The 16,384-nt window shown below is 40.8% G+C and overlaps 1 protein-coding gene across 1 annotated transcript in view; it reads right to left on the minus strand.

Annotated features, from left to right (window-relative positions):
• The window catches only part of PDK3 (pyruvate dehydrogenase kinase 3), a 54,478-nt gene extending 40,273 nt beyond the window's left edge, over nt 1-14,205 (minus strand). Inside the window, exon 1 of the mRNA XM_085210559.1 lies at nt 13,915-14,205. Within this exon, the coding sequence (XP_085066685.1) occupies nt 13,915-14,020 (106 nt within the window). The 5' untranslated portion in view covers nt 14,021-14,205. The remainder of the gene's footprint in view (nt 1-13,914) is intronic.
• Nucleotides 14,206-16,384: the final 2,179 nt, after the last annotated feature.

Genomic DNA, 16,384 nt, shown 5'->3' on the forward strand with positions numbered 1-16,384 from the left:
GTGCAACTTGTGAATAATTTCAGTGTGATTTATCCAGCAGTTCTCAACAAGTTACTCCGTAACACAAAGATGCACAATAAAGACCTGCTTACCTTCGCGTAAACCAAGTGCAAGAAAGATTACAGCAGTCCTATGCCCCAGTGCAGATTACACTGCACCAGGCATCAAGGACTGTAATTAGCTTTATTTCTAAGAACAAGGGGTGCTGTGTCAGAATTTCCTAATTGCATCAAAGAGCAACAGCAGCAGCAAATTTCAAGACAAAAATGTAATGATAGGGAAGTATAGTGCTAGCACGGCGTTATAATATGCTATGAGCATAGCTATTGTTATTAATTACTAATAGAGGGCACACCACTTTGATTTTTTCAAAGCAGTGCATAAAGCTATATTTGCAATGTAATCTCGTTAAATTATATGAAATTAACATCATGGAGACGTGGATTTTTGTCTATAAAGCATTGAAACACTGAACCATAGGAAATAAAAATGCACTGTGAGAGAGATGCTGTCATTCAAGTACTGGTGATTAATTAAGGTTCTTTCTGTCTGTCTCCTTTATTAGTGTTTTGAACTACTTTTGTCTGAGTAAAATGAACATATTCCAATTATAAACGGCTTACCAAACACTTGTTCAAAGTTTTAGACTCAGCGTTCTCTGAATGTTGGATGTGCTTTCATTAAAATATTATACCTGAATTATTATGGATTTCTTTTACATTCACGCTGAGTTTGAGTAATTTGAATAAAGGCTAGGTTAACATTTCACCCTAACCAGTGTTTCAATACAAATGTCCATTAACTTCCTTTAAACAAAGACCCAGTAATGACAGCTCTTTATGATGTACCTCTGTTTAGTGGTCATATAGTTAAAAGCTCGATTTCAAACACTAGCAACAAAAAAAGCATAATAAAAAGTTGTTTGTGCAATCACTACAAAGAATAGGAGAGACAACCCAGATGATGGTGGATTTCACTCTGCAGTGAAGTATGACACAGCTGAAGAACCGATTCGATAATCCTTGATCAAGTCTGAGTTGACAATATAGATGGATGATACAAATATGATTTAAATAAAGTAGTAAGACAGACTTCACGAGAAGTTCACTCCAAAGGCGACATCTAATATTGAAACCAGTTGTCTCATATGTGAAAAGGTGTCAAATATTTCTAATAAAATAAATCACACCACTTACTGAAATAAGTATCAGAAGGAAAAAACAAAAAACAAAAAAAACAAGGTATTGCATAAAGAAAACATGCTCTGGAAGCATGAAGGTAACGTAAAGGCCATAACAGTATAATCTGGGATGCATCAGGTCTTCAAATACAGTAGCAATAGATGGACAAAGATTAAAAGGGAAAAGCTTCATAGGATGCATGTCAGTCTTATAACTAGCACATCTTCAAAGAAAATTCAGGAAGTAGCATTATTTCCAGTTTTCTCTCATCTTTTTATTTTCCCTTCACTGGGATTTAACTCTGCTTCAAACATTCATTCTTCTCTTCCCCTCTCATACTTTCACCTACAGTGCTAAGTATCAGCAGCTTTTCACTTCCTTCCGTCGTACCAATGGAAGGAGAAAACCATCGCAAAGCTGGATCTAGAGAAAAAAAACCCTCAATTCTGGGTCCTGCAACAGGAGACACTAACAACGTAGAGACTATCCACGCACACGCAACTAATGCAAATTAAATTCCAGCAAATTCTACAGATTGACAAAGCAGCACTATGCTGAATAAGATTCAGATCACAAAAGAATCAGAAGAGAGCACGTACAAACTTCAATTCCACTTCACAAGAGGTCAAACTCAGGTTCCCCAAAACATTACCAAATGCTAACAGGTCATCTGCCAGATTCCCACATTCAGGAAACACCCATTTGAGAGCAGCTTACTGGAGAATAGATGATGACCAAAGTTAATTGCTTCAGAAATCTAATACAGCTGCCACAACCCTACTACTAGCTATTGGACTGCTGGGGATTTATCATAGAATGAGCAGTAGTTTTTGAGTATCAGCACTTACATGACAGCGGAGACAGGGAAAGGATGAGTTAACTGTTCTTTTTAGTCTCTGCACTGCACCTCAGGGTCTATTCTCTCTACTAGCTACATATCCAACACTGAGCTGAAACATCAGCCATCACATTACTGTAAGATTCTACAGCAGGAAAGCTGCACCTGCTGTACGCCAGTGAAGACAGACTCCATTCAAAATCCACAAGAATGAGGACAGAATCCTTTCACCCCTGTCCTCATGAAATTACTATTGCTTTTTTTTTTTTTTTTTAAATGATAAATAAGACACAGGAAGGTAAGAGTGATTGACCATGTCTACCCTCTTCTCTTGAACTTCTAGAGTATTTTTTTTAGCTCCTGTACAGGCAATCCAAAAAAGAAAGCAAAACAGACTGAAAGAGAAAGCTTAAGAAGATGATGCAATGAGATCAAAGCATCAGAGCAGACAGAGCAAAGGCCAGAATTAACCACTTGCTGCTGAAACCTGGAAAGCAGAGCTAAAGAAGTTTCCACTGCTTATACACCATTTCAGGAGTGTGGACTACATACTAAAGGTAAGCAATCTACGCTTACATAGCAACAATAACTGTGGCTATCAGAGGGGAAAAAAAAAAAAGCCAACCCTGCAAACCACCACCCTTTAGTCCTCCAAAAGCATTTATGTTCCCAAAAGGAATAGAGACACTTTCAATATACTCTCTAGCACTCATCTCACTAACCACTAAAACCATCAATCCCACACAAAACACACAGCGTTTGTTTGCTCTGCTTAAGACAGGGCTCTGTAAAACCTAATAAGGACAATGAAGCAAGAGGAAAAATAGCACACACACCATAATCGGAAATGCTGACTCTTGCCAACACTCCCTCGCTACCAGAGGCTGCCTCTAAGAATGCTCTATGCTTAAATTGGATTCCCTTTTCCTACCTACCATGTCATGTTAGAGTATAGCAGCCACAACTCAGACAGATGTTCCAATAGGGATAGCCAGCAGGAGACCACATTTGACGATACAGCTCCCACGAGCCTTTGCTGTTCAGCCTCTGTTTTTTAGAGGCCTTCAGCCCAAATTCTATCACTGCTCTCCAGGGCTGCTTCCAGCAACATCTACGATTTTACATTCAAGTATCATGTTTTAAGGATTTGTTTCCTCCACCATGTTTTAAGGATTTGTTTCCTCCTGGCATATATGATCTCAATATTAAGAAATTCATTGTGTGTTAATAATGAATTGGAGAATGACTGAAGTTTAAAAAAAAAAAATCCCACCAACACGATGAGTTAAGGACAGGACCGTACTTTTACATCTTATACATCTGTAACAACAAATTCACTTTTTTAAAGGCTGAACAATTCAGTTTTGTTAAGTAACTACTCCCTGAAAACTGGCTGAAGGCAGTTCAGACTGCCACTTTAACACAAGCTAAGGAAAGAGTGTCAAATGGTCAGAAATGTCAGCACATCTGAACAGCTGAACATGGAAGAAATCACCATAACCATTATTACACAAACCACAGGTTAGGACATACAGCTTGCTAATTCCAAAAAGACTGTTTTAAAATAAATGGTCCTCCATATGGCCTGGAATTTGTTGGAAAGAAGCTTAGTTTTGAACTGGGACAGATAAATGGAATGAATAAACAAATGAACAATACATCAGTGACCAATCAAAGCCTTAGTCAAACTGCAGTCCCTTCACTGTCACTCAAGTCACAGACTTCCCTACGCAGGAATGATCCAAGGGAAGGTATGCATCTGTCTCCCAAGAGGAACAGATCTTCAGCCAACCATTTGTAGCAGCTGCAAACCATTACCTGTTATTAAATAAAACAACACAAAGTAACACAGATAAATCAATATTCTAAGATAAGCTTCTCTGATCTAAAAATAGCATTAATGAAATACGTATTTTAAAGTACATGCTAAGAGAAAACACAGCAGTCAAGCAATAAATACACTTTAATGCAAAGGTGCTCAAACAATTACCACGGTTTGGTTTTTGTTCTGTTTTTAGAAGAAGAATTCATATGTGCCTAGGGCTGTCTGTCCTTGGGGCAATTGGGGAGTAGCTGGAAGTCAGAGTTAAACAATTCACCTCTTTCTCTCTCATAAAACATAGAGGCAGAGCAGATTTCTTTGGAGAAACCACAGCTCCTATCTGGTTCCTGGCCTTCGAGCTGCCCACGTAACTCAAAGGCTCCCTCCACCAAGCCCCAGTGAGCCTCCTGGAGAAAGCAGCTCCTCAGACATCAGACCTCCTCCTCCTCCAAAAGACAAGAACAGCAGTCCCAGCACAGAGCAGGAAGGAGGCGTAGCACATCAGTGCTTGCCTGTGCTGGGGAGAGACACCATCGCTTCCAAACAGAAGCTGGACAAAAGAAATGCAGCATTTAAGTGAGACACAGAATTTTAAACTAAATGATTAAAAAACCACTTTCAACGTAGATAAGGCTTAAAACACCAAGTGAAGAAACTTTCTTTTGTTTGTTGCTCCTCTATTAGATTCAATTATTAATAAACTGACTACAGAAAGGAGTGAATTTTGTTTCTTTGAGCTTATCACCACCTTTCCCCCCCAGAAACGATTCACTTCACACTGTAGCCTGTAGTTAAGTATCCCAAAGCAGCCTCCCTAAATTCTCAGTTTGACAAATTCCTCACTAACCTCAAGGGAAAAGGTCTACAACTCTCAATAACTGTTTCACAAAAATACAAATCCCTGCATTATCTTTTAGTCCCTGTCAAAACACCAACAGGGAAATTATTCCAATTCTCCAGCCTAAATAAAATGAGAGTCTATGAGCAAAGACACACAGTATCGATAACAAAAATACCACTGACAACACAGGGTCCGGATCCCCTTCAATCTCAGCAATGTTTACTAGACTGTTATCCATCTTGTTACAAAATGCTTTCAATGCTAAGAAAATCAGGCTACAAAAAGATTAGAGGATTAATCTGTGCTGCCACCAGTTACCAGGCTTGAATGCATTTATCCAGCATATATATATTTCTAAGCATAGAAAGGATAGAAGTAGCAGTTAAGTAATTTGATTTTTAACCTTGCCTCTTTCTCTATTTGTATTCTTAAATATGATTTTGATTAAAAAAAAATAATCAATGAAAGCTGCAACAAGCATATGACTTATGTATGAAGGAATCAGTGAAAGTATTTATAAAACTGTTATTTATTTTGCATTAAGTACAAACCAGTGTGCTAATTGTTATATCTACATACAGTAAGTGGGTATTTGTAGGGAAAAGACTAATTTAAACAGGTCAAAGCAACACATAGGAGAATGTCATACTTAATAGAAAAGTTCAGAGGAAAGAAGGGTCAATGTAACAGTCTCTAACAGTAACAAAGAACATCAGGAAAATGAGAAAAATCCTAAATTTCAGAGCCACAGCTCAGTGTCTAAGAAAATAATCCTCCCTTTCAGCCTACTACACCAACTAGACACGTAAATGATAAACATGCACTGAACCATAAACATTTTTTAAAGGGCAAATAGTCTTTAAACTACTTTTACAATTTACAGAAGGCAGCTTAAAAAAAAAAGAAAACAACCCAATATGAGTGTATGAAGGATAACTGGCATCAATAAAAGCTGCTTTAATGCTGCAGGTATGGAATGAGATAAAACAATTCTTAAATTCTAAGCCAAATTCTATTATCAATCACATGGTTTTGGGCCACAGAAATACTAACTATCCATAGAAGAGTACTGGTGGAGTGTTAAGGGTGGAATATTTTCTAGTAAAGATTTGTACCAGCCTGGTTGGGACAGCTTTCTTCATAGCAGCACATGTGGTCCCAAATCCAAAGCACAGTACAAGTGTTGATGACACACCAGCATTTCTGCTGCTGCTCAACAGCACTTGCCTAGCTTCAAGGTCTTCTCCTTTCCTTGACTTGCCTCCACCCAAGCAAGCAGGCTGGGGGTGGGCTCAGTGCTGGGATGGAGGACATCCAGAATCTGACCTCCGCTGTCCACAGGGGTGGCCCACACAACACAACTTCAGGCTCAGCAATAAAGAAACAAGTGTGGGCTCATCTTCCAAAACAGATGCTACTCTGAGATTAAGCATCAGTCCACTAGCAGGAGATAGTAAGTGATTGCCTTTGCCTCACTTGTGTCTTCCTCTTTCCTTCGCTTACAAAACTGGCCTTAACTCACGAGTTTTCTCACTTTGGCTCTTCCTATTCTTTTCCCCGCCCTATGGGGGAAGGTAGTGAGAGGCTGTGTGAGGTCTTAGCTCCTGGTCAGTCAGCACACCAGAACGCTGCATGTTTACTACACAGCAATCTCATGTTGAAGTTACTCCACACTCTCTATTTTTATTGCCTTAACACAATTTTTTGACTGTTTTTGTACCTTGATATCTTATCTGAGCATTACATCATTACTGCTTTTTATTTTTTCAGCTATTTAATTCAAAATGATTCATTTAACTTTTGGCTTATGCTAACGTCCTCCTCTTCATCCTCTCTCAAACACAAGCACTGTTTCACACTGTTCACTTCCACAACGGTGGGACTATCACCAATGATTATTACCATGAATCCCATAAGCAACAGCCCTGCTGCTTACTAAGCCAAGAGGACCCAAACATACTTCAGCATATCCAAACTTTGTATAAGGAAAGAGGGTGGTAAAGATTTCCTTTATTTCTCTTTTCCTGAAGATCAGACCAAAATGAACTCAGTCTTCACCATTATGTATTTTAATGAAGTAAATGCTACAGTGTAAGTTATCTTTGGATTCTTTTCTCTGCCTTTCCATCCCCTGCCTTTTGGCAGTAGCCTTTGCTGTTACTTGCACTGCAACCCAAGATACATGTTACATGTTCTTGTTTTCAGTTCTTTTTTTTTCTTTTTTTTTTTTTTTTAAAGAATAGTACTTCAGTTCTTAGCACTGTTATACTATCCTTATCTTTTGCCAACATCAGATTATTTTTTTCAGAAATCATCTTATATTTCTTATACCTTAGGAGAGACTGTGTCTACTCATGTCCTTACTTGCAGAAGTTTAGCTACAGGAACTGGAAGAAAAGAAATCCTCCACCATTCCTCAGTTTTCAAGAACCGACCTCAGGCCGCTTCAACTCCACATCACACACTTGCAAGTACACACACATGTATGTATCCAGTGTAACATCATACGCTCTTTCTGAGCACCTGCAGGCAGAGAACTGCAGAGCATTTTCATTCAGCTCAAAGACAAACAACACAGATTAAGGAAGCTTCAGCCACTCGAGGAGCAGGGGAAAAAACCACAGTGAATCCCAGCCATTGGAGGATGCTCACCTGTAGACAACTAAGCTGTGCCTGCAGGCAGCAGAGCAGCTGGTGGTATTACCTACTGAATGCAGAATTTCTTTCGCCAGAGTCACCAAAAATAAAATAAAATGTATTGCCTGGATAAGGCAGCTCAGTCATCCACAGCAACTCAAGGGCTGTGCAGTACAGCTATACTAAAATACTGAATTCAGAATTTATGAAATTTTAAGTGCTCACAAAAATGAAGTTATTTGTTGCATAACCAAAATCATTACAAATTTAATCCAACACCAGCTTTTTTTTTTTTTCTTTCCTTTTTTTTAAGAATTTTGCAGAACTAAAGTATCAGAAACACAGCTACCAACATTAGATTAATGAAAGTAAAATTTCTGAAAAAGTCCCTATTAGCAAGCAGATTTAATCCCTAGTAGCCTCCAAAAGTGACCAATACAGACAATTGTGTAAACAACCCCATTTGGTACCAGGCTGGAATATTACACAGTACTCCCACACACCAAATAAATCTCTCCCTACCACATCACAGTTCAGTAGCAACTGCTGAACCAAGTTACATAACCAGAATGACCCCTGTGGACCTTCACAAGAATCAATACCAGGACCCATAAAAAACCTCAATGTTACAGCAAGCGTTGGAATATCACTGAGTGCCAGAGCTGTAAATAGTAACAGGTTACAAGGAACAGTTGCATCACACGAGGCTCCCAGCTGCTTGTTGCACCGCAGCCCATTCAAAGAGAACCCCCTTTCATGCAGCAGAATAAAGCAAACCACCATCCCTGCTCACATCTACAGAATGAAGGACTGGATACAGAAAAAAATAATAAATAGGCCAAGAAAAAAAAAACATTTACAATTCAGCACGCACCACCAGCTTTCACTGGATTGAGTCTTTTAATGTGAACACAAAGCCAGAATAAAGTTATTCTGTTCCAGAGTTAGGCAAAACTCACATCAGGATGCTATTTAAAGCTCCAAGACATAGAGGCATACTATTAAAAATCTGGGAAAAGCCAAAGACATTTCTGTTATGGTATTCTGATGAGGCTCTACAAAATCAAGACAAAATATTCCATCCCAGCATATAAAGCTTCCCAGAGAAAAAATTCCAGGCATCCAAGAAAGCTCCCCAATGAGAGCTGTACTAAACGTGCTGGATGAGAGCTGAAGCCAGTCTGATTAAAGCAATGGTAGTAATGTCTGACCAGCACTCCTCTTTCTGATCCAATTCAGTGGTTAGCATACTGATGGCTCACGTTCAGGCTAAGAGGCTTTATTTTGAAGATGCTCTTAAAATCAAACATAAGGTTTCAGGGTCAGCGCATAGACAGCAGGAGAAAAATTCAGCTGCAATGCAATAAATGATACATCATTATTTAATAGTCTCTTCTAGCATTAAACTTTGTGAAAGTCTCAGACACACAACCTCTCCACTAAAGCTGTGTTTAAAAAAAAAAAATACATTATTTCTTTGTGTAGACTAATCCTGTAATGGTCACCCTTCTATCAGAAGATTAATAGTTAAGTTCAAAGCCACACAACTGCTTTCAGCCTCTTACTTCCAACCCCCACATCTCGTTGTTTGTATCTCTCTGCTCGCTGCCTTCCCGGTTTCCTTGTTTCTAAGCACGTTTTCAGTTTCGGTGCTGACAGCCCTCCTGCCACCAACGCAGCAACACAAAGTATGAGCACTTGCAGGAATGTGACCTAGCACTGCACACACAACTGACCACCACAGCAGTGCCAGTACCCAGCCTACTCTTTCTATCAGTTTTGGAACAGGCCTATAAGCTTCCTCGACACAGGCCAAGTTTAATAGGTACCACAAACTAAAGTTCGATTTAAAAATGAGGAGGATCTGTTGTATATTTGTTCCTCTTTACCTCCAGACATGCCCCAGCAACAAGCACTCACTGCAGCACACTGTAGATGTTTGTGGTACGACTGCTACATCACCGTCCTCGTGATATGCTTCAGTGCCAGTTTTTGCAGCAGCTGCCACAGACATTTTGATTATAACCTACAAAATCACAGCCTCCCAAGCCATGTTCCATAACAAGGACTCACTCGGCCCACGATTCACTGTCCTCTCCCTTAAGTATATATTTTTCATTTTTGCCCAGTGCCGCTAGAAACTACGTGGTATTTAAGATTAACATCTGACAAGTAAGAGAGAGTGAGTGCCCTTTGGTTAAGTTTTACCCAGCCATATAAACAGCTACACATGTAACCTCAACTACTAAAGTCATCCAAAACATTTGGTTTGATACTTGCAGGAAAAAAAAAAAAAGAAAAGAAAAGAAAAGAAAAGAAAAGAAAAGAAAAGAAAAGAAAAGAAAAGAAAAAAAAAGAAAAGAAAAGAAAAGAAAAGAAAAGAAAAGAAAAGAAAAGAAAAAAAAGAAAAGAAAAGAAAAGAAAAGAAAAGAAAAAGAAAGAAAAGAAAAAGAAAAAAGGATAGAAGCCCAACTGGCCAAGACAGCTTTGGTATTAAACAAGCTCCACAAGTACACGGTATGCATTAAACCTCAGCCCCTCACAAGTCTCAGGCACATCACTACCAGAGCAGCAGTAATCAGAGCATTACACCATACATTCACAAAATACTAGTTAAAAAACTTAAAGTGACTCTTTCATGAATAATCAATGAACTGCACAAGTTGTATCACCTGTATTTTTATTTGTGCTCAATTATTTTATAAGCAGCCTTTTCAGTACAATCACTCTTCTCACAAAACACTCTATCAGTATCTTTACCATCAGCTGTTTACCGTCAACAACATGACCCAAACTGTGCAGCTGCATGGAACGTGTGAGCTCAGGCACAGCTCTGTACTAGTTAGGCTGTAACGTTCTTGGCTTAAAGCCAGCCCTGATCAGCCAGGCAGAGTAAGCTCATGTCTTTCTGTGCCTTTTTTTTTTTTTTTTTTAAGTGCTAGGACACTGCTAGACATAGAAACCTTACCTTCCCCAACAGATACAGCCAGCTGGTTACTTACCTTCTTTCCCAGACATACTTGACTGATCAGTTATCCACATAAGAAGCTGATGAGGACTGCTGGCTATTTCAGATTACCTATAGTCCTTCAAGGCATGCTTTGCACAGCTGAGGCAAATTAAATTAGGAGGATCTATCAAACACATAACTCCAATACTGGTATTCCTCCCCACCCTTGGCAGTTTTGCCCTACAAGCATACCAAGATCCATTTATCTGAATGTTATTAACATACATCTCTGTTTAAAAGTTTATTTCAGAAAAGCTATTTTAGCGATTACAGCAGACTGGGCCATTTAGGAATGTGCACACTTGGAAATCCACCAAAATCATGTCCAGAGTAACTGTCAAGCTTAAAAGCACACATATAAATCCACGTGTTCTGTTGGGTTTTTTGTGGGTTTGGGTTTTTTTCCCCCTTTTGGCAGGATCTGAAGAGAAGGGAGGGGAGTGTCAAGTGAGAATAATAGGTGTTTCCATACACCTAGAATGACATGTTAACATTAATCAAGGTCTAAAGTTGTTTATAACAAAAATTTACGGCAAGTTATTCTTTTGCAAAGGACTCAAATTGCACAAGAACCTCAGGAAATGCAATTTGCAACAACGAAACTAAATGAACAATATTCAAGAAGAGTCTCCAAAAGAGAAAACGAACACAGGAAAGAAAAAGAAAAGCAGCACAGTCTGTGCTCTCTGATTGTGACACAGAGGTCCCAAGCCCATGATGTCACCGCAACCCCTCACACAGTTGTGGCAGCTACGAAGATAGCCGCAAGCTTGACAGAAAGTGCATCACATACCGGGGTGGAGATATTGCTTCAAGCACTGTTTTCTGATTAGCTTCATAGGGCTTCAGTATTAACAAGCTATTAAGTAGTCAAACTGTCTTTCATCGAAGTTCAAATTAATTAAGCTACCTGAGCAACTTTTAAAATAAATAGCATCATGAATTTCTATCACTGGAAAAGAATGGAGACTGCCGTTACACACACATCTGTGTTCCATACAACCCATGCTTTGTCTGACCCAGTAAGAAAAAAAGCTGTTAAACTGAACATTAATGAACACTGCTATAAACTGTGTTTGAACAGACTCTTTGGTCATCAAGAAATGTAACACTTTTCTCCGCTTACTCACCAGAATTTTGCAAAGAGAAAAATCAAACCAACACAATCAATATGTAATCAAGAGCATAAAGACCATGTTACACTTTTGCATTGACAGAAATTAAAAATAAAATCTTCCAAAAATAGATGTGCGGTACAGTGAGTACAAATTCCTTTTTACAAGAAACATGCATCAGACAACTAGATCCCAGACTGCCCTTCACAAGTTTCCTCAGGGCTTACTCTTCTTCAAAACCTGTTAGAAGTCTGTTCATGTTTTTGTAACACAAGCACTACATTTACATAGCTTAGCAAAAAATATACATTGTTTTTCTAAATGCAAGATCAGTCAGCTCATAGAAGCTAAATAAAACCAGAATTTCTTCTTTCTATCAAGCAATCAGACTAGGTAAACATAATTGAGCTGCACCTTTACTATCTCACTATGCCTGGCACATTTGCTCACTTGAGCACTTGTGTCCAGTGCCATCAGTGAACTCTTTCAGCTAATTCAGGCAGCAGGATTGTATCTCCTGATGCAACACTATATATCAGAGTGCCAAGTGACCAAGCCTTCTATACCTAGCACATCACAATTGCTGCCCCTACATCTGCCATCAGGGCATTTGTTGGAAATTTCTCCTCAAAGTCTCTGAGGTCTCCGTTGGAACCTGGAATTATCCAAAGCCACCTACGGCCCAGGGCTGGACAGGTTAAGTAACTGCACTGTTTTTGACCTATTGGATTAGACTGCTCTTATCTTCCTACTCAGATTTCCTCAGTAAACACACGTGCCAAAGAGAAAGTTAATGGAGATGTAAGCAGGCTGCAAGGCTTATTAAGATCAAGCTGACAGTTTTAGCAAGACACAGTATCAGTTTCTAATCTTATGAACTCATGAAAACATCCCATGGTGATTATAGGAGCCTAAGCCATAGTTGTATTTTTTCTTCTTTTTAAAAGTTTTAAATGACAGATCATATAGCTTCCTGTCAGTTGTGATATATGACTACACTAAAACATCATGTAATCACGCACAGTGTTTCACAGGCACATCGAGGGACGGCAGCTGAGACCACATCCAGGGAACAGCACTGGCCAGCCTCTCACTGGCCCCTCCTATTTTCTGCACTTCTGCTAACAGAAATTGGACTTAGAATGAAGAAACAGGACTACCTGTACCTAGAGAATCCAGACATTTTTCAAACCTCAGTGATACAGAAACTACATGGTTAAAAAAAAATAATAAATGAGCATTATGAAAAGGCTGCCACACAAATGGTGTCCAACAGTCCTGCAGAGACAACTTCAAAAGGTGGAAATCCTCACCACGAAGTTAAGTTTTCCCAGAACACACAAGTCATTAGGATAAAAACTGACACCTCTACAGCCCTCTAGTCACAACTCAAACGCCTCACAAATATTAATGCTTCCTCAGCAATAATCTACAAATTGAACATTCGGTCAGATGATGGTGAAATAAATTATTTATGTCAGGTCTAAAATAGTGATACTCTTAAGTTTCAGGGCTTTGTTTGTGCCAGTGCAGAAAGACACTGTGTGAGGAGCACAAATGCTACACATGGCAAGCACAGCAGCAAAGGCACACGTGGGTATGCAAAGTCAGACTCGTGAGGAGGAAAGCACAGGTTCTATAGTCAGGTTATCATCTTAATGTAACCCAGGACAAGGTGGGGTTTTGGGCCTTGTTTTAATGGCAGAACACCCTGCATGCAGCGACATGGCAGCAAGAACACCCCCACTGCTGGCTCTTTGTAGTTATAGCCCTTTTTCACTAATGCCACTGCCATAAATGTGCCACTGTTTCCACTTTTAATTGCTTTCAGGCTTAACACCTCCTTCCTGTCTCCTTGTATCTTTAATATAACGCTGGAATGAAGGAGCACTATATTAAGCCTCGTGGTGCTATGCATGACCTTTCTATTTACTTCAGCTGCAGCATTTATAGTACAATAAAATGTAAACAGCGCTCGTGTCAGAAGAGGGAACCAATAACCTCTGACCCAGATAGGAGAAGCGCATTGTTACCTAGATCAGAACCAGCTCTCCAACAACACAAGGCACGCCCGGCTCTCCACTCAACAGAGCAACGCTACCTGTTCATCGCTTCCTAAAGCACGAACTTCACACCAGCAGGTCTCCTGCACGACGGCTGTCAACGCTCGTGCTTCAGCTGTGGCTACACCAATCACCGCGCAGGGGGAACACAATTCCCACACCCAAGCTCAGCACCGGATCCCCGTCCCACGTGAGAAGCGCTCCCCCCGACCCCCTCCCCGTCTCCCCTCGCTCCGCGGCTGAGCCCTGCAGCGCCTCCCGCGCCGCGCCGTGACGGAGCACCCCCAGGCCTCCACAGGACGCGGGGCCCGGGCCTCGCTCCGGACGTGCCCCGACCGAGGCGGGTGGACCCTCAGGCGACCCCGGCCCGCTCGCCCCGCCCGCCCCGGGCCCGCCGAGCCGCTCACCGAAGTCGAGGAACTGCTTGATGGAGAGCGGCGAGGGGGAGAAGCGCGAGTAGTACTCGATCTGCTTGGGGATGGGGCTCTTCAGCAGCGCCCCGCACAGTCGCATGGCGCAACGCTAACGCGCTGAGGCGGCGGCGGCGCAGCCACCCGCGCTCATGCCAAGGAGCGAGCGGCCCGGCGGAGCCCGTAGCGTTCTGCGGCCCTGCCCTGCCCGGCCAGGCTCGGCCCGGCGGGAGGGGCGAGCGGAGGGAGCCCTCCGCCCCCTCCGCCCCGCCCCACTGCGCAGGCGCGCAGGCGCCAGCCCCGCCCCGCAAAGCCGCACACGCGTATAGCCTCGACCCCCAACGGTTGGGGCGCGTGGCGCGCATGCGCAGAGCGGCGAAGCGCGGGCTGCTGTGAGGACTGCTAAGGGAGGGCGGGAACCTGTGCGTAATCCGCCGTGGAATCCGGAGCTGGGTTCCGTGGTCGCCGTGGCTCCCTTCCAACTCCAGATACACTGTTCTAAAAATAACGAACAAAGCCTTGTGCTTACCGTGCTGTTTTCCCTCTGTTCTTCTCAGCGCAGCTTGCTTGCACTCTGCAAAATTCAATTGCAAGTCCGGGTGGCATTTGGGATTTATTTCCTGCAGTTCAACTTGTTTTGATCAGTCTGAAATGTGACATGTATGGTTAGCTTCAGCTTCAAATTTAGCCTCGGCAGTAGTATTCAATGGGATCTGCAGCCAGCAATGGCAATAGAAAGACATTCTCCTTTTTGTGCAATAGAGCAAGTTTTAAGAAATTTGAGAGAAAGAATTCAAAGTAGGAGACTTGAGTAGGTTGGATATTAGGAACAATTTCTTCTTGGTGAGTGTGGTGAGGCAGGGGCGCAGGCTGCTCAGAGAGGTGGTGCGGTCACTGTCCATGGAGGTGATCAAGAACCATGTGGGTATGGCTCTGAGGGACGTGGTCAGTGGGCATGGAGTGGGCTCACAGTTGGACTAGATGGTCCTAGAGGTCTTTCCAACCTCAGTGATTCTGCGATTCTACTGTTCTGTGACTAGACCACATCACGCCACCAGACCTACTTTGGTTATAATACATGGAGCTCAATATTCCTCATAAAAAGAACTCACATCGTCTCTGTCAAATTTCAGCTCTTTGGTAATACAATTCCTGGAAAGTCAACTTTTAGCTGAGAAATGTGCCTGAATAGAAATAATTTTGATTGCTAAATCCAAAAGTATATCCAAGGAATTTGAGAACTACATTGCACCAACAAATGCTACTTTGCTATCATTATTTTAGATACATTTATGACAATTTCATGAAACGACAAGTCATAAATTCCTTTATTTTTTTCTCAAATGAGCTCAATGCAAGCTTCAGTATATAGGAGATATTACTTTAATTTCATAACTGAATCCCAAGAGAAACAGAGATTCTTCAGTTACTGAAGGTCTCTCTTCAGCCTTCCTATCGTGATTTGAGACTGAGAAATCCTGACCTAATGTACAAAATGTTTTCTAATAGTTGGAAAATGTTTTAAAATCACTTGAATTGCAGATTATTGGAATGACTGCCTTGAAGAAAGATGTAGTGAAATCAAGGCTAACAAAAATGAAGTATCTTCTGCAATTCTGGAACATTTTTTGGCAGATGATAAAAACTGTTTTTTAACTTTTGCTGGATACACACTATTCAGGATTTGGTTTTGATTTATCTACAGCTTTCCTTATAAAATGAGTTGGAGAATTATGTGATAGCAAGTAGTACCATTTTGCACTACAGGCAGAGGAATGTTTCCCCAAATTAACATGAACATTAGCAGCTGCAAAGGATAATACACCGTCAAAATTTAAGCCACATTATTGTATATACCATTCACATTTTTAAGTAATACTAGTGTTATTTCATTTCTGCCTTGAAAACATCTAAGGCAAGAGTTACTCAGTGAGTTATCTTTTAAATGCAAACTATTTTTTTTTTCAATATAAATGGTGTAACAACATTGCTTTGTTGGGACACCAATAAACATATAAATCTAGTTCTTAAATAATCTGCCCAAACAAAGAGAAATTGGGCATAAACACTGTTAAGTAGAAAACATCACCAAGATCATTAGATGTGAAGTATAAACTTGTGATTTTGTCTCCTCAGGAAACTTTGCACATGTAATGAAATGTCTAAGAAGTGTCCAATGACCCTGCAAAGCACTATAGTGAACTAGAAGGGAAGGAAAGAGATTTTCTTTGGAAACTGGCTTGTTGTTTTGCCTCCTAGAATCACCAGCATTGCTGCTCAATATCCCTCTGCGGTACATAATAGAGTAATCAGAAGTCTATGACATTATTTAGAAAATAATGATATAACGTAATGACTAGTAAATACAGTTTGATTTACTAGCTATCATCCTGTGTGGAATGAAGTGGAATAACCAGAGGAAAAGTCATATGGAATTGATACCATAACAATTTGCATGACTGGCTTT

This window comes from Meleagris gallopavo, chromosome 1, assembly GCF_905368555.1.
Source record: "Meleagris gallopavo chromosome 1, MGAL_WU_HG_1.1, whole genome shotgun sequence".
NCBI lineage: Eukaryota > Metazoa > Chordata > Aves > Galliformes > Phasianidae > Meleagris > Meleagris gallopavo.